This window comes from Sipha flava, unplaced genomic scaffold (assembly GCF_003268045.1).
Source record: "Sipha flava isolate LNK unplaced genomic scaffold, YSA_version1 123_pilon_pilon, whole genome shotgun sequence".
Classification (NCBI taxonomy): Eukaryota; Metazoa; Arthropoda; class Insecta; order Hemiptera; family Aphididae; genus Sipha; species Sipha flava.
Window position 1 is genome coordinate 131,439 of NW_020271749.1, and position 26,227 is coordinate 157,665.

General features: G+C 26.8%; 1 protein-coding gene across 3 annotated transcripts; it reads right to left on the reverse strand.

Moving 5' to 3' along the window:
* Positions 1–1,944: 1,944 nt before the first annotated feature.
* Positions 1,945–25,266, reverse strand: LOC112694090 (G protein-activated inward rectifier potassium channel 3). 3 transcript variants are annotated; one of them, XM_025569454.1, is made up of 8 exons: positions 24,302–24,537; positions 18,420–18,461; positions 10,232–10,346; positions 5,828–6,062; positions 5,375–5,649; positions 4,910–5,102; positions 4,125–4,343; positions 1,945–2,540 (listed from the first exon to the last, which is right to left on the reverse strand). In XM_025569454.1, the coding sequence occupies exons 1-8, from the start codon at positions 24,535–24,537 to the stop codon at positions 2,344–2,346; spliced, it is 1,512 nt and encodes a 503-aa protein (XP_025425239.1). In that variant the 3' UTR covers positions 1,945–2,343. The 3 variants fall into 3 exon arrangements, with proteins under 3 accessions (XP_025425239.1, XP_025425241.1, XP_025425240.1); XM_025569456.1 differs by lacking the exon at positions 24,302–24,537 and adding an exon at positions 18,797–18,924; XM_025569455.1 differs by lacking the exon at positions 18,420–18,461 and having other exon boundaries at positions 24,302–25,266.
* Between the last annotated feature and the right edge of the window lie 961 nt (positions 25,267–26,227).

Consider the following 26,227-nt stretch of genomic DNA (forward strand, 5'->3'; position numbering starts at 1 on the left):
AACTATCCCGTGCTTTTCTTTACATGTCCATAATATAAATTTCTTTATATCAATTTTTTCAGTGAATCGAATTCACGTAGAAAAATGTAATATATTTTAATATTTTACCTGTAATTTAAAATCGACAATTGATCGTGCGTATGAATGTACCTACTGCGCTATTCAAATTTGCGAGAAAAACTACTGATAAACAGATAAAATGCAATGGTACACGGATATTACGTGGAATTCTCTCGTCACAATGAAGTGTTGATTAGTCTAATTCCAATAGATCATTATTATAGATACAACAGAGTATATTACAGGAATTTAAATTAATACAAACATGTTTAATTAATAAAAAGTACATCAAAATATAACCATTAAACACATAATACTTAATTCAGTACAAACGCGTACAAATACTTACATTACATTTTCAACTGACATAGTTGTTTGAAAACATTTAGTGTTTAAAACGTACCCTGTTTCTTATATACATTTGCGACATTTCACAACAGATCAGAAACATAAAATAACCGGAAGGACCTTTAAATCATATTATTCGTTTGAAATTTAAAACAGAACATATCTCAAGGATTCTCGACTATTTTGATTTAAAATTTAGAACTTAATTTTGAAATCAGTCTGGAATCTGTTTACTAAATATATTAAATAAGTACAAATTGATTTGTAATAAGAACTGTTGATAAATTATTAAAATAACGAAGAGATGAATAATGATAACTTTTGGTGTTAATCGATCAATTACTTGGTTATAAATTGTAAGGAAAATAGTTTGAAAAATTTTTTAAACATTGATTAATGTTTAAAAGCGTAATATTTTCGTGTATTTTATATTTACTCTAAGACTTAAATACAATTTTTTAGGTATTTAAATATTTCGAAATTCTCTTGTTGTACATTAAAACAGTTTTGAAGTCAAACAAAGTATAATCTAATATTGCGTCTATATTACACTTTAATTTTGAGACTTTGATTAGTTTACGTATGTTTATTACTTACATTAACATACATTATTCTAGTAATAGTAAAAAATACTAGTACAAACATTTTTGATACTCTTATCTTAACCAATATACAATTATATGTGTATGAATTAAATAATGTGTAATATATTATTATCAGAAGTTATTTCGATATTAATCAGTCAAGTGTTGACGACATATTAGAAAATGTTAACACAGGCCTGCTGGTGTGGTTTGGTGTATTTTTATAAATTGAGACTTAATTATCTAGAAAAAAATAAAACAACATATTTCTTATTAAATACACATAATGTCTTTTTTCTAAACATGATCTTTGTCAACACCGTCTTTAAATCTTAACTACAATTTTCGAAATTATAATGTAAATACATTTATTATGTACATTTCTAAATTTCTAATACGTATTCAAGTTTAGCCCATATTTATTATAGACAGTTTATTTACAGAAGTTATATATAAATTATAACTAAAAATATTTAAAAAATATTATAAATCTATATCATTTATCAGAAGTATTATTGTTGTATTTTCATTTTTTGTAATTCGTTTGTAAAATATTAAGTGTACAGAAATATATGTTTAATAGTCCATAAGTATAATTATATACACTATAAAAAGCATAAGTATAAAGGAATTAATAATACACTTAATATAAAAATGGTGATACAAACTTTTCGGTTTAATTGTTTTAATTATATAAATAAAATATTTAAGAAAACGGATGTAGGTACAAGATTTGATTTGATTTCAATAATTAATTTAAACATTTTTTCTAATAAGTTGTTATAGTATTGAAATTATTTTCATAACGTATAACATTCATGTAAATCGTAATCATTTAAAAATAAATCTTAAAAAAGATACAATTTCAAAAATTTTGATTTGATAATTTCAACTTGAAGTCTGTATATATTATATTACCACAAATAAAATCTTAAACTTTAAAAATTGAGTATACTACTATAAAATCAAATCAAATTTGACTTAACCTATTATTAAGTTTTAGAATTTTAAATGCATAAGTAATACGAATGGAACTTTTTTAGAATATAGATACCAAGTGGAAGTTATTGAAAGGATCATTAGATTAAGGTCCTTCCAGTCAATAAATATTATCCGTTCGGCAGATATGTGAAAAAAGAACGTATGTTTTTAACTAATATCACATCAGAGTCACGGCGTCAAATTAACTAATCTTATTAAAAACCGAAGTACAACAAATTATAATAACCAATAATTTCTAAAAAGATCACAATAATGTTGGGAGTGGAAGATGACAGAAAAAGCCTCTGCTGATTACGAAACGGCGATGGTTCCGGTGACCAGTGTAGGCGGCAGTAATGATCATTCTTCGTCACAGGAATGATTCTGGCCCGGGCAGTTCACCGGGTTTTATGAGGAACGGCTCCAGTTGGGCCATCATCAGGTCACTGGTGGACAGCTGCTTGTCGTGATATTCACCGCGATGTTTGAAAGCCTTAGACCCAGAAGTACTATCCGACGGATCGCTGTAGTTGGTTGAATGGTCCAGTGGTTGCATAAGGTGCATCTCTGAAAGTAAACCCACTTAATGTCACTGTTTCTTTGATACGAGGATCCTATACAGGTACGTGTAACTTTCATTCAAACGAAAGCATGCATTTCATATATAATTATAGCTGTACTCTCTTTTAATCTAATTTAAATTCGAAGACGTAATACTTAAATGTGTACGTATCTGATTTTTTTAGCGCACGTATAAAAAAAGTTAATGAGACGTGTGAACTTTATTGTTGTGAAATTCTAATGCATCTGACGAGTGTTTAAAAATATATGTTTGTTGTAACTAACCCTTGATCGAGTAGAATAAGTTTTGGTGTATGTACAGTTAGTTATATATTTTTTTTTTTTGTAATTTCACCGTCGGCCAATAAGAACGTGCTGAACGAACCTTTTTTGACCGAATGGTAGGACTGCCACGATATAGGTATGAATACCAAATGAAATAATTCCTCGAAAGGAATATTAACGTTGTTCAGAACCTTCACAGCCATATATATTTTTTTAATTATTATATTAGTTTATTCTGCACCAGAATAAAGTTTAAGAACTTCTAAATTGTCTTGTTTGGTGATTTATTACAAATATTATAATAACTCGTTTTAAACAGCTCTAATTTTGTTTCAACTTTAATACAATTATTTTTAAGATCAAATTAATTAAATATATATTTAATATATTCAAATTAATATAAATGATATAATAATCACTTCGTGATAGTTTTGTTTACCAAATTCATATAAATTTTAATCATATAAAATTCATATAATATTCCAAAAAATATGTTTTCAAATTGAACTATTCTCTAAAATCTTATTATAATCAAGCCGATGTGATATTTAATTTATAAATTAAAGAATATCTAATAAAATTAAACTGACGGTTTAAATACGTATTTGTCTGTATTAGTTAAATAGTTATTATAGTTAAAACAAAACATTCAAATAATAAATAAGTATCTATTATGTTAAACAATACACCGAAAATATAATAAAATAAAGTACACAAAAAAAAACCTAACACTAAAATAATTTATAAAACATAAGGAATTGTTAAAATGTCATTGTGTTATGACTTATATTACACAATTATATCAGACATGATATGTCCAATTTATGAAGTATATGTAATAAATAAATATCCTTATTTAAAATGACATATTTATTTTGGTATATCCACAACACAAATTTTTTTGAAAACATTAAACAATCGTTTATTTAAATAAAATATAATTTATTATGCACAAGCTTATCAACATATTCATAAAGAATAGAACATTCATGAATAAATAGGTATTTATATTTCCATTCATACATTATACTAAGCAATTGTTATGAAATTTTAGTGGCTATCAGAAGTTATATTGGAATGTTAAACGTTAAATATTTATAGGTATATTTAGATATATAAATATAAACTTTAATAGCTGCTTGTTATATGCATGATTAAATAACAATTATGAGATAAAGAAAAAAATGTTATGAGTTTAGTAAATTATAGGTATCGTTCATGTGACGTAGTTAATAGGCACGTTAAAGAGTTGTAAAAACAGGTTAATTTTATTTTTTTTTTCTAAAAATGAATCGTCAATTTTACCAGTATGAGCCCGAAGCGAGATGAGCTTTTTCAGATCGTGTGCACTGCAAAGCGGCGTGTCTACTACATAAGTATTATTGAATAAACTATAATCCACTTCATGTTCCCCCGTTTCTTTCTTGAATGACACCAATGTCTCAAACCTGTGTCCCCAAAGTATTTCATTGGGCAGGTATGATGATCTAGCTTGTGTCGTCATCCCTGTTGACTCAATTACTCCTAAAAAATAATTTTACGTTTCAAAAAAAAAAAATAAATAAATAACGGATTGTTATAACATTAAGTTGTCTAGACATTTTCATAACTTGTATACTTCAAAAGCAAATACATTTTTTACTTTATTGAAAGAAAAAGCGGCCGAATCATAATGATAAATTGTGTATGAACATTACGATTTTTACCATATAAAAAAGAAAACTATAAATAAAAAAAAATAAAATATTAAAAACGATAAAGAACAAAATTCTTAGAGTAAAAAAAAGTAGCAAGTAAATTGTTTCATATGTATAATTTTTCAAATTCGTTCATAAGATGAATTTTTTTTTAAATAAATAAGCTTCTTTGTAGAATATTTAATAATTCTACCGAGCTTGAATAAAGTAATAATTTTCTTTGTATAGTAAAATATGTATTAGATAAATTTGATGAATTTGATGAAATATAATTAGTGTATAAAAATAAATATGATTATATCTAATCTATTAAATTTTTTTTTTTTTTTGTTTAATTAAAAAATAGAAAATTCTTCTTACTGTGTAGATATGTTTTGTTTTATTAATAATTACCTTCTAGGACAACGACAATTTCAAACTTTTCCTGTAAGAAATCAGCTGCTGAAAGCATATACAAGGGTGACTGTGGAGTGATTTTATGCACTATAGTCGTAGGCCATATGAAGAATATTCTGTCTTCCTCACCATCTCCGCCGACTTTAAGTTCTTGTTGATGGAACGGTAACAACTCACCTTCTATAGTCATCTAAATACGAGTCAAATCAATTTCCAAACAATGGGTAAGTTGAGTTAAAAATATTTAACTATAATTGAACTTATATAAATTTTTATCTTTTCATATCATTATAATAGGTATGAAAATATAATATGACGAGTACTAACTCACTATTATAATCTATCATAATTACTTTTAATTTTTTTTACTAGACAAACTTTCATTTTTAAAGCAGTTTAATTATTATACTCGTACAATATACATCAAGGTTGTGCATAACTGACTATTAGATAGGAACTCACTTTTTTTTTTATTAGTTGCGCTCTGACATGAGCTTCAATAATATGTGATTTTCTCATATCACCTACTCGGAACATAAGACATAAAATACCATCCCTTTGGCAAATTACAGCGTTTCTGCTAAACAGAAGCGTCTGCGTGCGTTTTTTCGGTCTGGACAATTTTGCAAAAACTACACCGACCATAAAAGCCTGGATCATAACGCCTACTATGCTCTGTAGACACATAATGAATATTGCTTCAGGACATTCTTCTGTAGTATGTTTGGAACCATAACCTGAATAGGGCAAATGATAAATGATAAAATAAATAAATGTTGTGCAGTGCAACTTAAACAGATTAGTTTGACTTATGGGTTGGCTACAAAAGTGTAAAGTTGTCTATAGATTTTCAGAGAACCTAAAGAAAAATATAATCTCTAATATACAGTAAAATAGTTAATTGTAGTTGTTTACCTATTGTGTGCTGAGTTTCGACACTGAATAGGAAACACGAAGTAAACGAATACATTTCTCGAACACATGGTTCCCATGTCGAGTTATTATTCCTCACCGAAACATCCAAATCACCATGATTTAGAGCAATTAGCCACCACACTATTGCAAAACCCAACCAGCTGAGCATAAAGTTCATTGAGAATACCAACAATGTCCATCGCCATTGAGCATCAACAAGTGTTGTAAATATATCCTGGAATTTTAAAAGAAAGAAGAATATTAATAAATCACGAAATATAAACAAATGTATGAGTTATCGTGGACACATAACGGTATGAATTAATTATATATTACGTGTATACATACGTACATATAAAGAATAAAAATATGTATTATCACACAGCTAATTTTATTTGTTTATAAGCATAAAAGTATGTCTAATAAAATATCAACTACATTTGTTTAAATATTAAAAAAAAATTAACCTATTAATAAGCTATTTGAAAATAGTACCACAGTTATAGATTAAATAATTTATATTAAGCAAAACTATTTGTGTTCAAGGTGAATCCGTGGGAGCATAGACAAATGTCGTACAAATAATTTTTGTAACTATTTTACGTACACAAGAAAAAGTTTAATTAAATGACTCACAGTTTCAAATATTAATGTACGTATTTATAAAAATGTACTAGAGACATTAAGTACCCATAGTTAAAATGTTATTATTATTTAAAGTAACTTATTGTGTTCCTATTTGTTCGAGAAAATACTTTAACAACATAGTATAATATTTTGGATATATGCTTATATTTTATACGAGTACAATTTATTATTATAGTATTTTAATCACTATATACTATTAAAATTAATTGATTTAAATTTATGTAGTTAAAATTACAATAAATGTATTACAACTGAATTTCGTTAAATTTGTATCCGACACACTCCTAAGATTTTTATTTGTGTGGAGCTTGAAAGTGTTAAACAAAACTAAATTTATCAAAATGTTTGAATCATTATTTCTAAATAGTAATGATTTCATAAATATAAGCACAAATTTAAACAAATTATATATATACATATATATTAAAAAAAATCCTTTTGTGGAGCAAAGCTCCCAGGCACCATTAGTGTTTTATTTATTGTTTTAAATTTAAATGAGATTTAATGCCTCTGCGATTATTTGAAATATGGTAATAAATCAAGGAACATCAAGATTTATTTCTCTGTCACTTGCACACATTTATAAAGACAAATCCCATTTCGTAAAAATCAAAATGGCAGGCTTAAAACTAATATTAGAGCACGTTGACCTATTATAAAAATTAAATAATGTGATATTTTCTGTAGGCCTAGAGGTTTATGGATTTAATTTTTTTAAACATTTATTTAAAAAATTTTAAATTATTATAACAGTATTTTTTTTTCTTAATATATTTTAAAATATATAAAATTAAAAATACACTCTATATTGTTAAAAAATAATGATTATCAAATAATAGATTCTGCTCTACTGAATTTTTAAACTAGGTTGGTTTATTGTAATATTATTTAAAAATTTGTTATTTAAATTTGAATAAATATAATTTGGTTGTTAAGCGTGCGTTAAGCAAAATAAATATGATATATTTAATTAAAAATATCTTGGATTTTTCAAAAGGCTATTTTAAGTTGATGAAGCGAACATAACAATCATAACGCAAAATTATGTGTTTTAATTAATAATGTACCTAGTATATTGTATATATATAACCATTTAATATTTATTAATAGATATGTTATAATATCCAAACACTCTTTTCATTGTATCAACAGATAAATAAACATATAAATGCCTATAGGTTTTTCTTATATTTAACGAAAGTACCAAATTATAATTTTTTTTATGTAATGAAATATGTTATATTTGTTATTTTGCTTTTAAAATATTGGTAACTGATAAGATTTAAATTAAAATTTAATGTTTTTGACCTGTTAAGTAATTGCATCAACCTATAAACTAAAGGAATATAAATTAATGACTATAAACTAATCATGTAATTATTGATAAATAATTTTTTTAAAGTTATTTGCTACTTACTAGTTTTAAATTATGGAATAAAATACGACTCTCGTGTCATAAAGATAATATATTATTGTACACTTATTGTATGTATTCATATAAGTTTACTAATGATTCCAAGTATAAGAAATACATTTTAACGATGGTATTTATACCATACTTTAATTTTTACAAATTAATTTATAAAAATCTTGTTATTTTTATGATCCAGAATTATAATTTAAATAAATTGTTCAATAAAAAACATTTTTTATACGTGTACATGTAATTAAATGTTATGAAAATTATTGTCTTATTCTTTAAAGTGCTTTTACAAATTATATTATTGTAGAACTATAAATTTGTAAACTATTATATTATATATATTATATATTTTATATTATATTATAATCTACAATTGAAAGTCTGAAATTATTTCTAAAGATTTATATATTGCTGATTTTTGAATTCCAAAATCAAAATCTAAATCAAATCTAAATTTCAAATGTATTCATATGCATCATTGATTTATTTTGTTGAAAATATTTAGAAGATTTTATTGTTCTTAATAATTTAAAAACCAATCAATTTCTCAACCACCTCGCTCAACTCTTAGTTAAATATTTTAAAAAGACAACAAAATGTTTCAACTAAACTTATGAAAAAAGACATACTCATTAAATTAATAGCACATAAATATTAATGTAATACAATTGAACAGCTTCATAGTTTGTTACATTTTCATTTTCAGTTTCATTTTTGTAATCTAATCATTTATTGTGCTTAGTCATCAAATGAGTAAATTGATTCTTTTGATTAAAATATACCTAAATTTTATTTTTACTTAGGGTACGAGGACAAAATAAATTTCCATTTTGAGTGTTGATGGTATAAAGTGATTTTTATTTAACACAGGCATTGTCACGCTCTAGATTTCAAATACGCAGTGACAAGCCGGCGAAAAAAATATATTTAAAAAATAGTATGCTATGTCAACACTAAAAATAGGCTAGTGATTTAGACTCTGAGATGACAAAGAACTTAGTGGTCACTGTACTTTCTCAATGTCTGACAATAGGGATTCACAAGGAATATATATTTTAATTATGTATATATACTATATATATCAATAAAAATAATATCAAACTTAAACTTAAAGAAATAATATTTAGAACATTATTGGATGATATTTATATACCATTAATCATTAAAAAATTGAAAATAAGAAACTTGAATAGTTGAGGAAGTAGTACTCAAAGAAAAAATACAGAGAAAACAGGAATTGATAGAACAAGGAATTTTATAAAGATAGTTGATTATTTAGTGAGTAAGGTTTATAGTTTATGTATCTAAGAATTGTGGTACAAAGAAACTGCGATTTTAAGAAGAATATGTGAAGAATAGGATTGAACTTGGATGTTGATTATTATGGTAAAATTGGAAGTGGAGAGACATTTGTTGGGTATTTTAAAATAGGTGGAAGTTGATTGAAAAGTAGTTCTTGTAAGACAATGATGTGTTCCGTAGTAATATTATACTTATGTATTGATTATAAATGTTGAGAAAAGAACAAATTACAGAAAAAAAAATATATTCCATATAGTTGTAAAAAAGGGAGGATTAAAAAAAAAAAAAGAAAAATTCGTTTAATGTTTCAATGGTCAGTAAAATCATTAATATTTAACTTACAACAAAACTTAATTAAATATATACATAAAAGTTGTAAAAAATGCATATTTCATTTTATGATAAAAATGTACAACATTAAGTAGAAGTATAAACAATTTAATGGACAATTTTAAGACCATTGAAGATAATATTATATTTGATAGTATAAAAAAAATGATAATAGGTAACTAACATTTCATTGAGTAATATTTGTTTTCAATGTATTCACCATAAATGCCTGAGTGAAAAATATAAATTAATTTTACTGGTCAATTTTAAGATGTATAATTATTATTATAAATTGCATTAAATTTATAAATTTGTTTCCATGTTTATGGATATTTTGATAATATTCATTAAAAATTTATACTTGTTTATTTTGATTGAATGCTTAATTTTATTTTTATTTTTTTTTTTTTGTGTATATTTTGATAATTTTAAATTTTAATCTTTCTCTTTTTTTTTTTTGAAATTAATTATAAAATTAATTTATTATAAAAAAAGTTCACAACAACACTTACAATGTCGTTATATCAATATGAATAATAATAATAATAATTCGATAAATGTAAATTTTTTTATATACATATTATTAAGTAAACTTCTGTCAAATTTTAGGCTAATGACAAAAGATGTCGAAACGTTAATATCATTAAAAAAATAAAATAAAATAATAATTTGATAGATTAACTAATTTAATTAGTAGTTACCTGCAAATATTTTCTTCTTCTTTTAGCTACCTTTCCTTGAACTACATTGCATTCGCCATGTTTGAACACTACTCTTCTATATTGTCTTCTAGAACTGAATCTTGGTTGTCTGTATCTATAAAAAATAAAAATATAATATATTAGTATATTTATTACTTTAGTAGAATATAAACATTAAAAAAAAAGCAAAGCGTATAAAATATAACATATATATATTTTTTTTTTTTGGTATTTCAGACAATCAAATATATTAATTACAATTAAGTATATTAAGTATATAATCCTTAAAAATAAACAGTAGATACAGTGTATTATACTTTTTTCTACACGAAAACTGCTATCTTAATTTACAAACATATGTCTTTTTCTCAAATAGTACATTTTAACCATTTTTATTGAATATTTATCAATGTTTAAATATAGTGAGTAATATATCACAGAGTAAATTTTTTGGTAAAATGCCATTTTATGAATACAATTTTCACACGTTCTTCAATAATATATATTTATATAAATTAATAGTTAAGTTTCAAAAAATATTAATTTGTCCTCCCACATAACATTAGAATGAAATCATATATTAATCTTAAATGAAAACTTAAATGAAAATGTAAAAGGACATTGACAAACTGTCACTTTTAGATTACATAAGTTCTTATTTTACAAAAAAAAAAAGAGTAACAATATTTTTAAAAATGTAAAAAAAGTAGGTTAATTAAAACGTACAAAATTAAACTACAATTTTAAATTAATTCAGATGCATACATAATCATTTTTATAAGACCCACCAAATTCATTAAGTTGTATGAAAAAAAAGTTATAAAAATCTTTTATTTTACTCATCATACAAATCAAATTTATAATAATACTTACAAATTATTTTCAAATATGTTGGTATTATTTATTAACCAATAAAAATATAAGACTGATCTAATAATTAAATGTATTTCTTTTAATATTTTAACTATCAAATTATTGAATATTTTTGTTTCTGATAAATTGAATAAGAATTGTATCACTTTTCACATATGAAATACATCATCATTATCATTGGCATCACAATTTTTAAGAGTTGTTGCCGCCACCGACACTTCCTTCCACTTTTCTCGATTTTTTATTTTTTTTTCCCCAATTTGGTATCCCTATTTTCTCTTAGTCTTGCTTTATTCTATCTAGCCTTCGATTTTTTGGACGTCCTATTGGTCTCTTTCCAGTGACTTTTCATTCGACCGCCGCTTAAAGGTACTCTGAGTTTGACCTTCTCATTACGTGCCCAAACCATTATATTATTTGTGCTTTCACAAAATTTGTTATCCTTGGAACTCTTGTTAATTCTCTGGTCTCTTTGTTCCTTCTGCGCCAGCATTCCAGTTCGTTGTCGTATACTGGGCCACAGATGATTTTCAATATTTTATATACGAACGACATAATTGTTTGTGCCATTCTGCTCGCTAAAGGCTCATATACATTATAGGCTAATTTACCTCATATACATAATTAACGTTGGTCTAATTATTACCGTGTAAAGGTATACTTTGGTTTTTCTAAAAAACAGTTTAGAATTCAGGTATCTGGTTAACGAAATTGATGCCTTCTCTGCATTGATAATTCGGCTATTTAATTTGATGAACCAGTCATTATTACCAATGATAGGGGCCCCCAAATACATATGTAAGCTGATGCACTTTTTCAAATTAATGTCCCTGAATCATTACATTTTTGACCGGGTTGTTATCTGTTAATAACTCCATCACTGGTTTTATTATCATTTACATTCAGCCCTATGGTTTTTGCTTCGTTAATGAGGACTGCGGTGCTCTGCGCCAAACTCTTCCTATCTTAACCAACCATATTCAAATCATCTGTATAACCTAAGATAACAATCTTATTTGTGCCGATGTCAATACCATAGTTACCCCTTTGTATGTTCCGTAAGACTTTCTCCTATGCAATATTGAACAGTAGTAATGAAAGAGCGTCACCTTGCTTTAAGCCTGTTACCACTTGGATTTCTTCGAATAATAGGTTATCTACTCTTAATTTATATTTTGTACCATTCATGCATTTCCCGATGAATGTTATCATAGGCCTTTTTGAAGTCGACGAATACCTGCCATACGTTTTGTTTGTATTCAAACTTTTTTTCTATAATCTGACTAATCACCGGCATCTGATCTATTGTCGATTTCCTTTTTTGAAATCCAAATTGGTACTTCCCTATACATTCATCTGCAAATGGTTGTAATTGTATTAATAATATTTTTATTACAATTAAGTTTGTCACCTTTCTTATGTAGCGGTACCACGATGACCTTATTCCATTCTTCTGATAGTTCGTCATCGTTTCATATTTTCTGACATAACTCATATATTGCTTGGTGTAGTGCATCCCAGTCATATTTTATTAATTCAACCGGTATTCCATCTGTTCCAGGCGCTTTCTAATTCTTCAGACTGTTGATAGCTTTTTTGACTTCTTTTATGGGTACATCGTTTACCACTTGTTCAACCCTATTATCTTCCTATTATCTATCCATGCACTGGTTGCATTGATACTTCACTATTAAGCAGTTTTTCAAAAAAAATTTTCCAATTTGTTATTTTCTCAATTGGGTCTATTAAAATGTTGTCATTAATATCCTTGTCAGCTTTCAGATTAAGATATAAAATACATGATTTCAAATTTTCTTAAAACTACATATTACGTACACTTATTACGTATTTACAAAATAAGATGCGTGAATGATTTAATACACTGGTGATATTAAAAATAATTAGACATAGTTTAAATAACATGATTTCTATAATGTAACTTAAGATACAATGTGCCATTTGTAATATTTTATATATTGAATAAATATAAATACCACTATTTGCGAAGATTTTAAACCTTAAGTTAATTATATTAAATATTTATATTATTTTATACAATAATGTAGTCTAAATTAGATAATTTTTTTTTATTTATATGATATTAAATAAAATAAGGCAAAATGTGAATGACTTTCTAGTTATGAATGTTATTCATTTTTATAGCATAGATTTAGACTTTTTAATGTAATTTCTATATTTGAAATTAGTTAAGATTCTTAATTGAATAAAGATAGGTATTATGCATGTAAAAACATGTTTTTATTCTTTTTATTTTCAAAAATATTGTTTTGAACATTTGAAACTATTTCTTAAACAATGTTTATAAATTTTGTTTATAAAATGTTAGCTAAATAGTCATAAAACACCGGCACTTATTATTTAGAATATGATCTTGCGTTTTATTACAGTTAACGTAAAAATTACCAATACTTTACAAAAAATAATATAAAAGACTAAGAATTAAACTAGTACATTTTTTGTTAAATAAAATAGCAAGAGTGAACGGTTTTTAGTATTTACTCTATATCCTGAATCTGCAATAAATATACAAAACCAATAAGAAAATATAAAGATAATATAAATATGATAGATATGATATTTTAACTCTAAATACATTTAATGATACGTAAATGCTGCTTTATTTAATATCCGATAGTTAAATTTTATTTTTTTAAATATTTTTGCTTAATATTAAGTATTAAATGTTAAAAGTTTACAATTTCAAATAGTATTTGTTTGAGTGAAAACTAACAAATATATAATATATAGATAAACAAATTAAAAAAAATGAATAATAAGATGAAGAATTATTAAATTAATAAAAATACAATATTAAACCTTGAATTTACATTTTTGTTGTCTATATGATAGTATGTTAAAGTTATAAAATAATTTAAAAACATCATACTCATAATATAAAATTCAATGTTCTCAAATGTATGCTTCTAAAAGTAGTTTTTTCTTTATTATAATTTTTAATGTTAATCTAATAGTCTAAAATACTTAATGAAAACTATATGTGTTAAATACTGTATCATACAGAACTATGACCTATATAAAATATCTGCCGATAAAGTATATATAGGTATATGTTATATTATTTAATTATGATTTATCAATCTATAAGAGTTTTAAAGACACTTTAGTCAATGACTATGAATTTTTTGCCACAAAATATTGTCGAATAATTTTTGTATAAAATTATAAAATCAAAAATAGCATTTATACTAAATTGAAAACAAATGATTTTGTTCTTATGGTAATAATAAATTGGCATAATTCAAAAGAAAATAATGACGAGTTTAACAAACGTAATGATAATGAGAGCCTGTTATACCTATTACTCATTTGTACTGGTACTCCTATGTAGCCAGACGCGCATTCCTCAGTGAAAGAATTCCTCATGCAGTGAAAAATCAGAGTGAAATTTACATTAATAAATTGTTCAAGAAATTAATATGTAATTTTTTTCTAATATAAACTATTTACTTTTGTACTTACTAATACTAATAATTAAAAAAGGTTTTAGATTTTAATAGACGATTTATTCTCATTTTTATACATTTATACTTTTTAATGTACATTAAAACGAATCGGAACCCATTCAAATACATGCGACCATATATATATATATATATTCATAGGAATGCCTAGTGAAATCATATATTTTTTACATATTGTACTAATTCAAAATTCCGTTCTCATTTAAAAATATGCACTCTTAAAACTATGAAGTTTGTATACAATCACAAGTGAATTGATTTCATACTCGACTAGTTTTATCAATAAAATTATTTGTAATTACTGCAGAAATCAAGACAGTCGTTTAAGCGAACATTATAATACGATATTGAATCGTATTTGCATAGCTTCATCGCCTATATTCTATACTGTTGACATTGCCATGCACCTAATTTAGCACACGGGATTAGAATGTCGGCGATTTCGTATTATTCAACGTGTACCACGTTTTGTCTCGGGACTAATCATTTTTCAAGGTACGCGCACACTGCATACATGTACACATGTCACGTAAAAACGTCAATAATTTTATTTCCCTTCACACAGACTTAAATTATAATAATAATAATAATAATAATATGCGAACACATCAAAGGGGGGTCGACCTAATTCGCGCTCAACACTCGATTTATGATTAACCTACACTTCGATATAGGTCCGACGCCGCGCTGCGTGTACCCTCCGTACACTGTGGTACGACACTAGTGCCAAAATGTAATCATTTCGAGACCCTTGGCTTACAGAAACAGGACAAACGAGACGGTCTGTGACGCACGCGATGTCGCGCATATCCTGGACAGTGGCCAGAGGACTCTATTCGCGCTGCCCTCCGCCGGCCATTCCGTACTACCGCTCCCTTGCGCGCGCGTATAGCGTACATAAAACGCGCAAGACACAAATAAAAAATTATATTTTGGGCACGAAACGTATATAATTGGGCGAAATCTCACGCCCGTCTACTGCCGCCGCCGCCGCCGGACGTCTATCCTATCAGCTATGACGTTAAATGCTCGCACCCGATGTGCAGGCAGCCAGCGACAAGAGCACGGTTAACACGCGCTTGTGGACGTTTATAAAGATTCGATAAGTTCATTACGACACGCGTGACGACTCTCCAAACCCCCTCCCCCCGATCACACACACACACACAACCCTTCCCGTCACTGTCCGCATATCGCGTATTGCTGCCAATCCCGTCGACGTCCGTAGAATTATTATTTTCGCCACACGTGGACTTTTTTTTTAATTTATCGAGGTGCAAATGCAATAATGTGCATTTTTCCACTTCCATTTGCGGCTTGCGGTTAACTGGACGCTGAAGCGATTTCAATTGTGTAATCGAACTTTGCAGCCATAACTATGTATAAGATTATAATGAAAACGGAAAACGTGCATTTGTTATGTACGCAATAAGTCAAAAGAAATAGGCAACAATAACGGTATAAAGATATTAAATATTTTTTCTTCCACTAAACCGTGCACTTATATTAACGTGTAAATTTTAAACATCTGACAACAATTAAATTTAGAAAAAAAAATCGTTTTCAGAATAATAAATAATACTATGGTAGTATGTTTAAATGGCTAAAAATAAAACCGAAAGATAATAGAAAAGAAAACTGGGAAATCTAAATATGAAATTATTAGTGTTTTTTATAACGTAATAAACAATTTATTTAAAACACAAATACTTTTTCCCGCCAGTATGAATAAAACTGTGTTATGTTTTTTTACAATTCAACATTTATTGGCCATTACGTTTTTGTGATACGTACAATACTTAAATAAAATACAAATATTCTTTAAAAAACAAAACTGATTGCAAACAAATACATTTGTTATATAATAAATTGTATCAACAGGGACGTATTTAGATTTTTTTTGGGAAGCTGGAGAATTTCCTTTAAAAAAATCAATTTAAATTTAATTGGGAAAAATCAGCCTTTTTCAGAAATTTGAGGGCGTTCAGGCCTCTTAACCCCCCCCCCCCCCGTAAACACGCCCTTGTGTGTCAATTGTATACTTATACATAAAATTAAAACAGAAATGAAATTGACTGTCAAATTAGAGACTAAAATTCTATAGTTACTAACATCAAACATTTTTCATTTATGGAGATCATTTTAAATTTTTTCTAAAACTCTGATACTTTGCATCTGAAAAAAAATACTAGAAAACCGATCAAGAAGATGACCACGATAATCTAGTTTCCAGTATGTAAAAAAAAGTACAAACTTTACTTTCTATTCTTGACTTAAGGATAAAAAAAACAGAGAAAATTGCCTACATAAATTATGCATAACAATTAAAAAATAGATATAAATTAATTGAAAATGTAGCCTTGATTTCAAAAAAATCAAACTACTTGCTTTTTAAGTTTTTAATAAGTAAAATGGAACATAACATATTATTATTAAAATACTTACATATGCAAATATTAAAAAAGCTCAATTATTTTAATACATATTTTAAGTAAATGTTAATTATTACATTACAAAATAAAATTATGTTTAAATCATATGTTTGATGCCATAAATTAAAAACAATTATTTTCACATGCAATTATATGCATAATGGGTCACTAAATAAATCAACTAATTTGTAGAAATTAAAAAAAACTTATTCGCCTACATAAAAGAATTGTCTATGAATTACATTGCATAAAACCGTATTAATCAACAACAACAGTGATTATATGGTAAAATATGGTTTTGATCATTTTCCTAGATATGTCACATACTCAGATAAATGTAATATGTTTTTCAATAACTTAGTTATTTTTCACTATCTAATTATTAACGCTGTATTTCAGATATTACGTAATTATTCAATATTAAATACACAAAAACATCCATTAAATATATATTTGATTTAAATTTATGAAATTATACAATATACCTATTTATAGATAGTAATCAATAATAAGAAATTACAGTTGAATATGCATCTATAAAGATGAACTCTGTGGTATAAAAATATAATTTAAATTTCAATATTATTTTATAATTTTAACAGAATTTGTTTTTCAAAATTAAATAAGAACTATAAAATAATTGTTTTTATATTATTATGAATACTAAAAAATGGAAAAAATCATAATAAAATTAATTAATTTTTACATTAAAATAATATCCAAGACTAATATCTTAACGAAAAAAAATTTTATATACATACATCACTATCGTTAAAAACATACCTATAACCAAACGAATATAAGACAACAGTCGAGTAAAAATACTAGCCGAGATAATACAATTATTAATGCTTAATATAATCACGTAGAATAAATAGCTGAACAAACATTTGCTATTTTTTAACTAAACGTTATCTAATTTATTAAAATTAAACTGATTATGCCAGGTACCTATGGATAATAATAAACGTTTTAAGCTGAAAAATTATTTTTAATTTTGCTTTTATAAATTGTTTATAATATATAGCGAAATTTATTAACCATAACAAGTAAAAAATGTAGTTTCATTTTAAAATTGAGGAAATTAAGCATACGCTAAAATATGGTAAGCATATATTAATGTTTGATACGTATCATTATATCATTAATGAGATAATTTATACAATTTTAAAATCATAATTTAAAGTTTTTTTTTAAAAAAAAAATAAATAAATTTATAGTAAATGAACTTGACCATTCCTTAATCCATTAACAGAAAAGTTTAAAAAAGATATTTTTTTAATTACAGGCAACTAGATAATAAGCCAGTAATACTAAATGTATCTTTTTCACGCATAAGACAAAATTGACAAAATGCAAAACAATTTAAAACGGACTCACATTGGTTGAGATTGTCCATTACACTTGACGTGATCCACATTTCTGAAACCAGAAAATTATGAATTTTAAACAGATCATGAATACCTAATTATTAGTATTAATCCTGTAAATTGTTATTGAAATCATACAAGTTTTAAAAAATTGTAATTAAAGTAACATGAAATTATTTTCTTTTTATTCCTGGTAGTCTCATATTATAAATACCTATATTTAAGCTTAAATTAAACACTCTAATGTGTAGTATTATAGAAATATTTTAACCGGTGAGCAATGTATCTATATACTAGATATTTACTATATGATCCAAATATCCCTAGAGAATATATAAATTTAAAATACTTTTTTTAAATAAATTTCAAATAATTATATAAACTCACTGTGGCTCATCCATATCTCAAAAAGTTTCTATAATCATTTCTTTAACGACAACCATAAAAAAAAAAAAAAAACTATGAAACTAATAATAAGTATAAAAAGAGTATAAAATAATGAATAATATTGTAATTGTGAAATCAACGAATAACTGATACCGAATGAACAATTTTATTTCTTAGTACAAACGAGTAGAAAATATGAACTTGGTTATCTCTGAAGTTTCTCATGACAAGACCAAAGACCTTTCATTTAATATAATATAGTAATAGAGACCAGCCACATAACTGAATGCCTTATTGAATGCCTTATTGATAACATATTACGTGAATAATAAAAAAAGTTCTTTTGTTCTTTAAGATAAAGTCATGCAAACAATTTTAAAAACAAAAAAAAAAAAAACGATAAGCATAGCTAGAATTGATAAAAAAATATTTTAAAATTTAAAATATATTTTCAATCAGTTACCAATTTTTTAGTTCCATCAACGTAATACAATTAAATTCATATACCTAAAATAAAGATTAGCAATTATAAAAAATTTCGATGGCCAATATTTTGTATCATATATTATTATATTCAATTGACTAATATTATTTTTGGCACTAAGACACATTTATTCTAAATCTTCCAAGGGTAGTGGATGTATACTGGTTTAAGAAAATATTCATATAATTTGCTTAAATGTTCGTATAAGATTAATAAAATTTAAATTCTATAAATTCATTTCTAAAATTTAAAATATTGTTTGAAGATTTTTAATATTATAGTGGTTAATAATTTGAGCACATTATATAATTAAACTTTTACACTCTCAGATTACCGCACTGGAAGTAAGATATAAAATAAAACAGAATTCACATTCCACGACCACACAATATTTAAGTACTAATCACTATACGTAGAGGGTAATATAAATATGAACCTATCACAATAACCATTTAAAAAATATTTATATACCTACTCTCTAAGGAATTCACCTTATATATGTATATATATATATATACATATATAATAATAAAAGCATTAAAGTAAATAATCGACTTTCGTTTTTCTTGGTAAGATTTAAATACATAATTATTGTGTTGAGTTTTATAAAACCGGCAATGCAGGCAATAGTTTATAAAATGCAAACCTTATAAACTCATGACTGATTATATTATTTTTATGAACACATACGTTGTTGTGAGACTGCTGTCGGCAAACCTATCATTATCGCAATTACTCATCATCAATAACAGTGCACTAGTACGCCGGTCCACCTACCAGACGAATGGTTATAAACGCATGTATATTTATATTTTGTCTATCAAAGGTCCAATTTGTTTATATAACATAAACTTTATTGTGTACAAATGTTTTTTTTCGAAAAAATAAACGAGTTATTTATCAATGTAAAAAAAAAAAATTAATATTAACCTATCAAAATCTGCCACAGCACATTTCTATTCTTCCAATAAAAACAACAACCTTAGTAATACTACTGATAATACATTACTACACAGTGCAAACTTCATTCATAACAGTCACATGTTATCCTAATTTCTGATAGCTATTAGTGCGTAGTTGCAATCTACGAGAATTGGGAATGCATATTATTATAATACTAAAGAGTGTGCGTATTAATAAAAGCTTTCGTATTGACAGTGATATCGAACACACTTTATACGTGTATGCTATGTATTTTTGTAACATGTAATTTTGTTAATTGCGCCAAAACGGAGGTAGGTTCATGCCCTTTTCGATGATACCCACAAGGTCGGGCTTTTGTATATTAAGTGACTAACTATAATTTATACAATTTTCACTTATAAGTTACAATTACCTTTTTACAAATTTGAACGGCAAAGTCGATAAAGCGCTGCACAGAGTTTCTGTAGGTTAGGGATGGATCATACATATCTCTCCGCAATAAAAATAATCAACGAATCAGTTAAATGGCTACAATACTTAAATTAAATTAAACTATAAATTTAGTCGTGTATTATTTTTTATTTGAGTACTATCATCATATGTTCGTACTGTTTTTTTAATACTTGTAGATAATATATGAACACGATGACCATTCTAAATAAAACAAGTACCATACAATCGTTTACACGTTTAAAATAAAAAATAAAATACATTTAAAAAAGAAACAAAACAGTGCAATATTCTATGGTCATAGGCAATAAAATAAAATGAGAAATCGTAAAATATCATTTACTAAGCAGACTATAAAAATTATATTCTTTTCGCACGATAAATGTTGAGCGCTAGAATAATAGGTATTAGTTTTGACTTAAGCATAACGTATAATCGGCATGAACAAATTAATTATTCTATGATTCTTTACAAATTTATGTATGTAACATCTTTGTTTACACCATGCATAATAATTTATCAAAAGATTTGTTGAATAATAGTATTTTAAAATATAGATAGTTATTAATTATTTAATTTTAAGTAATATTTACTTATTAATTTCCCATTACTTTTATTTTTGAACATAAAATAATAAAAGAAACAAATGTATATATAAATTATACAATGACTGAATTTTAAAAAATTAATATCAACTAAAACAAAAAATTTTGTTTAAGTAGGTAAACAAAAACAATTCAACAAGATGTCGAAATTTGATGATATTTCAAAAATTTTTCGTTTTTATCCTAACATTAATGGAAGATATAGAAGTTAAAAAGAAAAACGTGAAGTACAAAAACTTTAAGAAGTATTTAAGATAATAGTGTAGGAGGGTCAATTTGGCTATTTATTAATGTTCGCAAAAAAATCTAAATTAGTCCTTTACGTCCATTACGTCCATGATATACTTGATACTACATGCCTATAAAATATAAAATAAGCAAGTAGTTATTATATTATTAATTTTATGAGTCTATAAGTGTTTCAATAAATGTTAATCTGAAAATGGCAGAGTATGAATGTAATATTTAATAACAGCAACATTGTTGATGCGTAAAAAACTATTGAAATTCAATACAAATTAATTAAAAAAAAACTATAGTAAAAATAACAATATAATACGAATTAAAATAATTTGGAAAACATTTTTTGTTGATATTACGTTTTACTTATTAGATAGGAAATGTTTACAACGGTAAATTATATTACGTCTATTAAAACCAGTTCTTCGTCTTCCACCTCGTTTAATTAAAAATTAAGTGCCAAAAACTCAAGTGAACTAAAAAATTCAATCTAGTATATACTTGGATTTAGAAATAAGTACTTTAAGTAAAGCTATCATAGGACAATTTTTAAATTTATAAATCCTTTATAAATAGGTGTTTCTACAAAAATATACTTTTTAATAGTATTATTCAAATTTAATCCTTATTTTGAACAACATTTTTTTTCGGAATTCTACAGTAAAATGTATGTACTTACTTTTATTTTACTAAACGTTATTAATAATAACTTATTATACATTACATCATATTACCAAAAAAAAAGTACAATATTATTTCATAAATTATTTTGTAAAAATTAAAAATATTTTATTGTTATTAGCAAGTATGGATATTAACAGGAAGTTGTACGAGCAATATTCACAGTAATAATTCCTTTAATTACAGCAATTGATACCGATTTATATCCAGTTAAATAAATTCGAATGTATATCTAAAGGAAAAGTTTAATTAAATGTAAAAAGGTGTACATTGAATGAAGAACTAATCCATTTTTGCATTAAATTTTACTTTAAATTATATTAAAAAGCGGAAAATGTATGGGACACTTAATAATCCCTTCATAACCATCATACTAAAAGGAAGAATTTAGTGAACTCTTAAGAAGAGGAAGATTCAGAAAGATATTCATAGGAGAAATAGTTACATAGATACATAGGGTATTCACATATGGAGTTTGCAATTAAAGATAGAAAAGTGGAAGTCAATTTTATCTGTGATAAGACTAGCCTTTAGTTCAGAAGAAAAATATACCTATTGAAATATGTATCTATTAAAAAATTATAATATTGTTTTAATAGTGAATTTGTAAATATTCATTAATGAAACAATTTTTTCATAGAAAACGATAGAAACACGCTTATATGTTATACGTCAATGACCTTAGACATAAAAATATCATGCTGTGAAAAAATTGTACATTTTAGGCATAATTAATACATTAATGATTTTGCACGTGTTATTTTTTTAAAAGCGATAGACACTACAGTGCTACCTTCATAAAATAAAATAATGAAATCATTACTGCACACTTATGAATTTAATTTTGTTGTCTGTAAAACGAATTTTAGATTACTAATCTAAAAATAATAAAACAATGCTCAGTAAATCAACGTAACTATTATAGTAATCGTAATCATTTTTGTATAATAGTATATGATATAATATTATTAAATAATCTGTTATTCGAAATTAACATACACATTTTACATGTATTTCATGATGCATGAAAGATATTTTAATTTAAATTCCATAATTTTAAAATTATATTAAAATTATAAATTGCTAATAAGACTTAAAATAATATTATAATAACTTATAATAAGTTGTTTAGAAAATTATAAAAACTTTGACAACTATGTCGCATCACTATTTTTATTTAATGACATATTTTATAAAAGTACCTGGTTGAAAAATAATATTAAATAAATAAGGACAAATAAAAATTTAACGACACTTATAAAAAAAATTCAATACAATTCAAAATACCAATAATTATACCATGAATAAAAAACCGATTGGTATTCATGCTTAAAAATGTATAAATTATTGGCCATTAAATCGTATACTGTTTTTCCTTGACATTAAACTACCAATTTTTTTAATGAAATGAGTAAGTAAATAATTTTTTAATCTTTTGATACTCAATTTAGTTCCCTATAGATTTTCCTATCGAAAAATGTTTTATTATACAAATTTTATTATAGATGGTATAAAAAAAGGGGAGAAAAGGGTCATTAGGATCACAATGTAATAGTGTCGCTGTCATCATTATTTTGTAAATTGCACGTATACACCATGCACGTATACAACAATTAGACAAATTTCCGGCTTTACAATCTACATGATTTAAATGTCAAATTACGAATGACTTGGCGATAAATCAATCGGAATGCACGATCAATGTGTAAATTAAACACATCGTTTTCGAGCATTTCTAAGACGTATTCACGATTCAACCGTTTTTCAAGATAACGTTTAGATTGCTCCACGACAAAAAGCCTCGAAACTATTCCAATCGTTTTTCAAATAAAAGACCTAACCGTTAGTGTATTTCAAGTGTAGCATACGTGATAATACTTTTATAAATTTAGACGGTAATAAAGGTTAATCACGTGGAGACGATTAATCGTGAAATTTCCTCGAAAACGATTGGGTACAATACGCGCAGGAGACATTGCTTATACGAATATCAAATGGTTTAGTGTAGTCGGTCTGGTGCCCCTTACGGGCGTAAAGACTACGGGTGAGGGGTGAGGGCAAAAAGGACGATATGGGATGGCAAAATGGCAGTCGCAAGCCAGGATAACCGTCTTGACTGACCTGCAGGGCGCCTTGTCCGTCTTGTTCAGCGACAGCCTGGACAGTATGGGTATGTGTCTGTGCAGGGTACCAAAAATGCCACCGCTGGAACCGCTGCCGCCCGCCGAGCCACCGGGCAGCACAGTGTCGTTGGGATCCGTCGGTTCCGGCGGCTCGTCCGTGACGGCCAACTTGACCGCCACCGCGGTGGTCGGCGTCATCGTCGAGCTGATCAGCTGTTCCCATGGCGTCGACATCCGGCAACCGGTGGCCACCCGCGGCCACGCGCATTTACCGCGGGTCCGCCTTCTTGCGGTAGCTCACCGTGGCGGTCGAACGCGTACACACGATCGTTATAGTTGTTTTTGTTGTTATTATTGTTATTATTATTATTATTGTTGTTGTTGAAAAAACAACGCGACAACACCACCACCAGCACCACTACGACGGTGATGATAATGATAATGATGATGATGATGATGACGATGATGTTGACGATGACGACGATGGTGACTGCTGATGCTGCGTCGGTAGTGGTAACGATGGCGGTAAGGATGACGACGACAACGGATACGTCTTCCGGTCGTTCATCGTGACGATAAGTATAAAACAATATTGTATTAATACAGCAGTACAGTATTAGTGCTAATAATGACAATAATAATAATAATAACAATAACAACAACAACTATAATATTACTATTATATTACAGTAGTTATGAAAATCGAACGAAACGGTATTTAATTTTTTTTTTTTAATATATATACATATTTTGGTAATATAAATATGTTTTTATGCAAACGATCACCGTGTTTCGCGCGTGCACAATTTCGTAAAAAAAAAAAAAATCGCGACAACGTGTATGTACGCGTGACGTGACGAACGGATTAACAAGACCGTCGACCCGAGATTAACGTGCACTAATAACGCGCGCCGCTGCGACGGATTCGCGCAGCAGCCGACGACGAGCGGCGGTGGCCCCCGTATGGATGATGTGTGTGCGCGTACGCGTACGTGTGCGATCAGGACGGGAAGGGGCGAGGAGGGGAGAGAGCCCCGTGCGTGTGTGCATGATAATAATGATAATAAAATAATACAATCGTTGATGTTTTTATTATTACTGATGTTGCCATTACATTGTAACGTGTGGACTCGTGCAACTGTGAAGATCGTTTCGCGGTGAAGAAAAACGAAAAATGTCTTATCGAAAAATATAAACGTAACAGTATTCTTACGGCGGTGTGCATACGTACTTCGTGAGAACCTCTGTAGACGGCAAATGTATTTTTAACCGCTGAGTTCGGAACAATAAAAGAGAGAGCAGTTTATTGTAACACGACCGGGTGTTCAGGTGCTGGGACACAATGGCGCATTCACGGTGGAGACGAGGAGGCAGATATATCTTCTCACCCTTGACCTTCCCTACCGTTCCAGGGTTGCTTCCCTTTATATATCATATGGCATTTTCAGTTGTTACCGTATTATTAAATTGTAAAATTATTACAACACATACAATATTTTTAGTTTTAAACTAACATACTAACATACTATACAACTTCATAAACAACAAAATGTACCGTAAGTGTATTTATTTATTATAAAATTATTGTAGTAATATTGAAATTGAATCAAAAAATCGTCTTTAACAAAAACGTTTTTTGCTCCAACAAAAATATCTTGAATAAATTACTTGTTACATTTAGCACACGGTAAAGAGCATGTTTGAAATTCTAGTTCAAAATGTTGAAAAAACGCTATTTCTCAAATATGGTGAAAAATATACCAATGTACCAAAATTATGTGCCTGTTTTTAAATCATGTTCGTTGTTCATTTGCTGCCTTTTGTGATTATTTTCGGTAACCAATGAACATCTAAGAAATAAACGTTCTACAATAAAACACAGAATATCCGGAAAAATATTATAATGTCATTGCATGTAAAATGT

Excerpts from the sequence above, each read along its gene's own strand:
- LOC112694090 (XM_025569454.1), bottom strand. The coding sequence starts at position 24,537 with ATGTCGACGCCATGGGAACAGCTGATCAGCTCGACGATGACGCCGACC. Across the intron at positions 6,063-10,231 it reads GAAGAAGAAAATATTTGCAG|GATATATTTACAACACTTGT; the intron begins GTAACTACTAAT and ends TTAAAATTCCAG. Across the intron at positions 2,541-4,124 it reads CTCGCTTCGGGCTCATACTG|AGATGCACCTTATGCAACCA; the intron begins GTAAAATTGACG and ends GTTTACTTTCAG.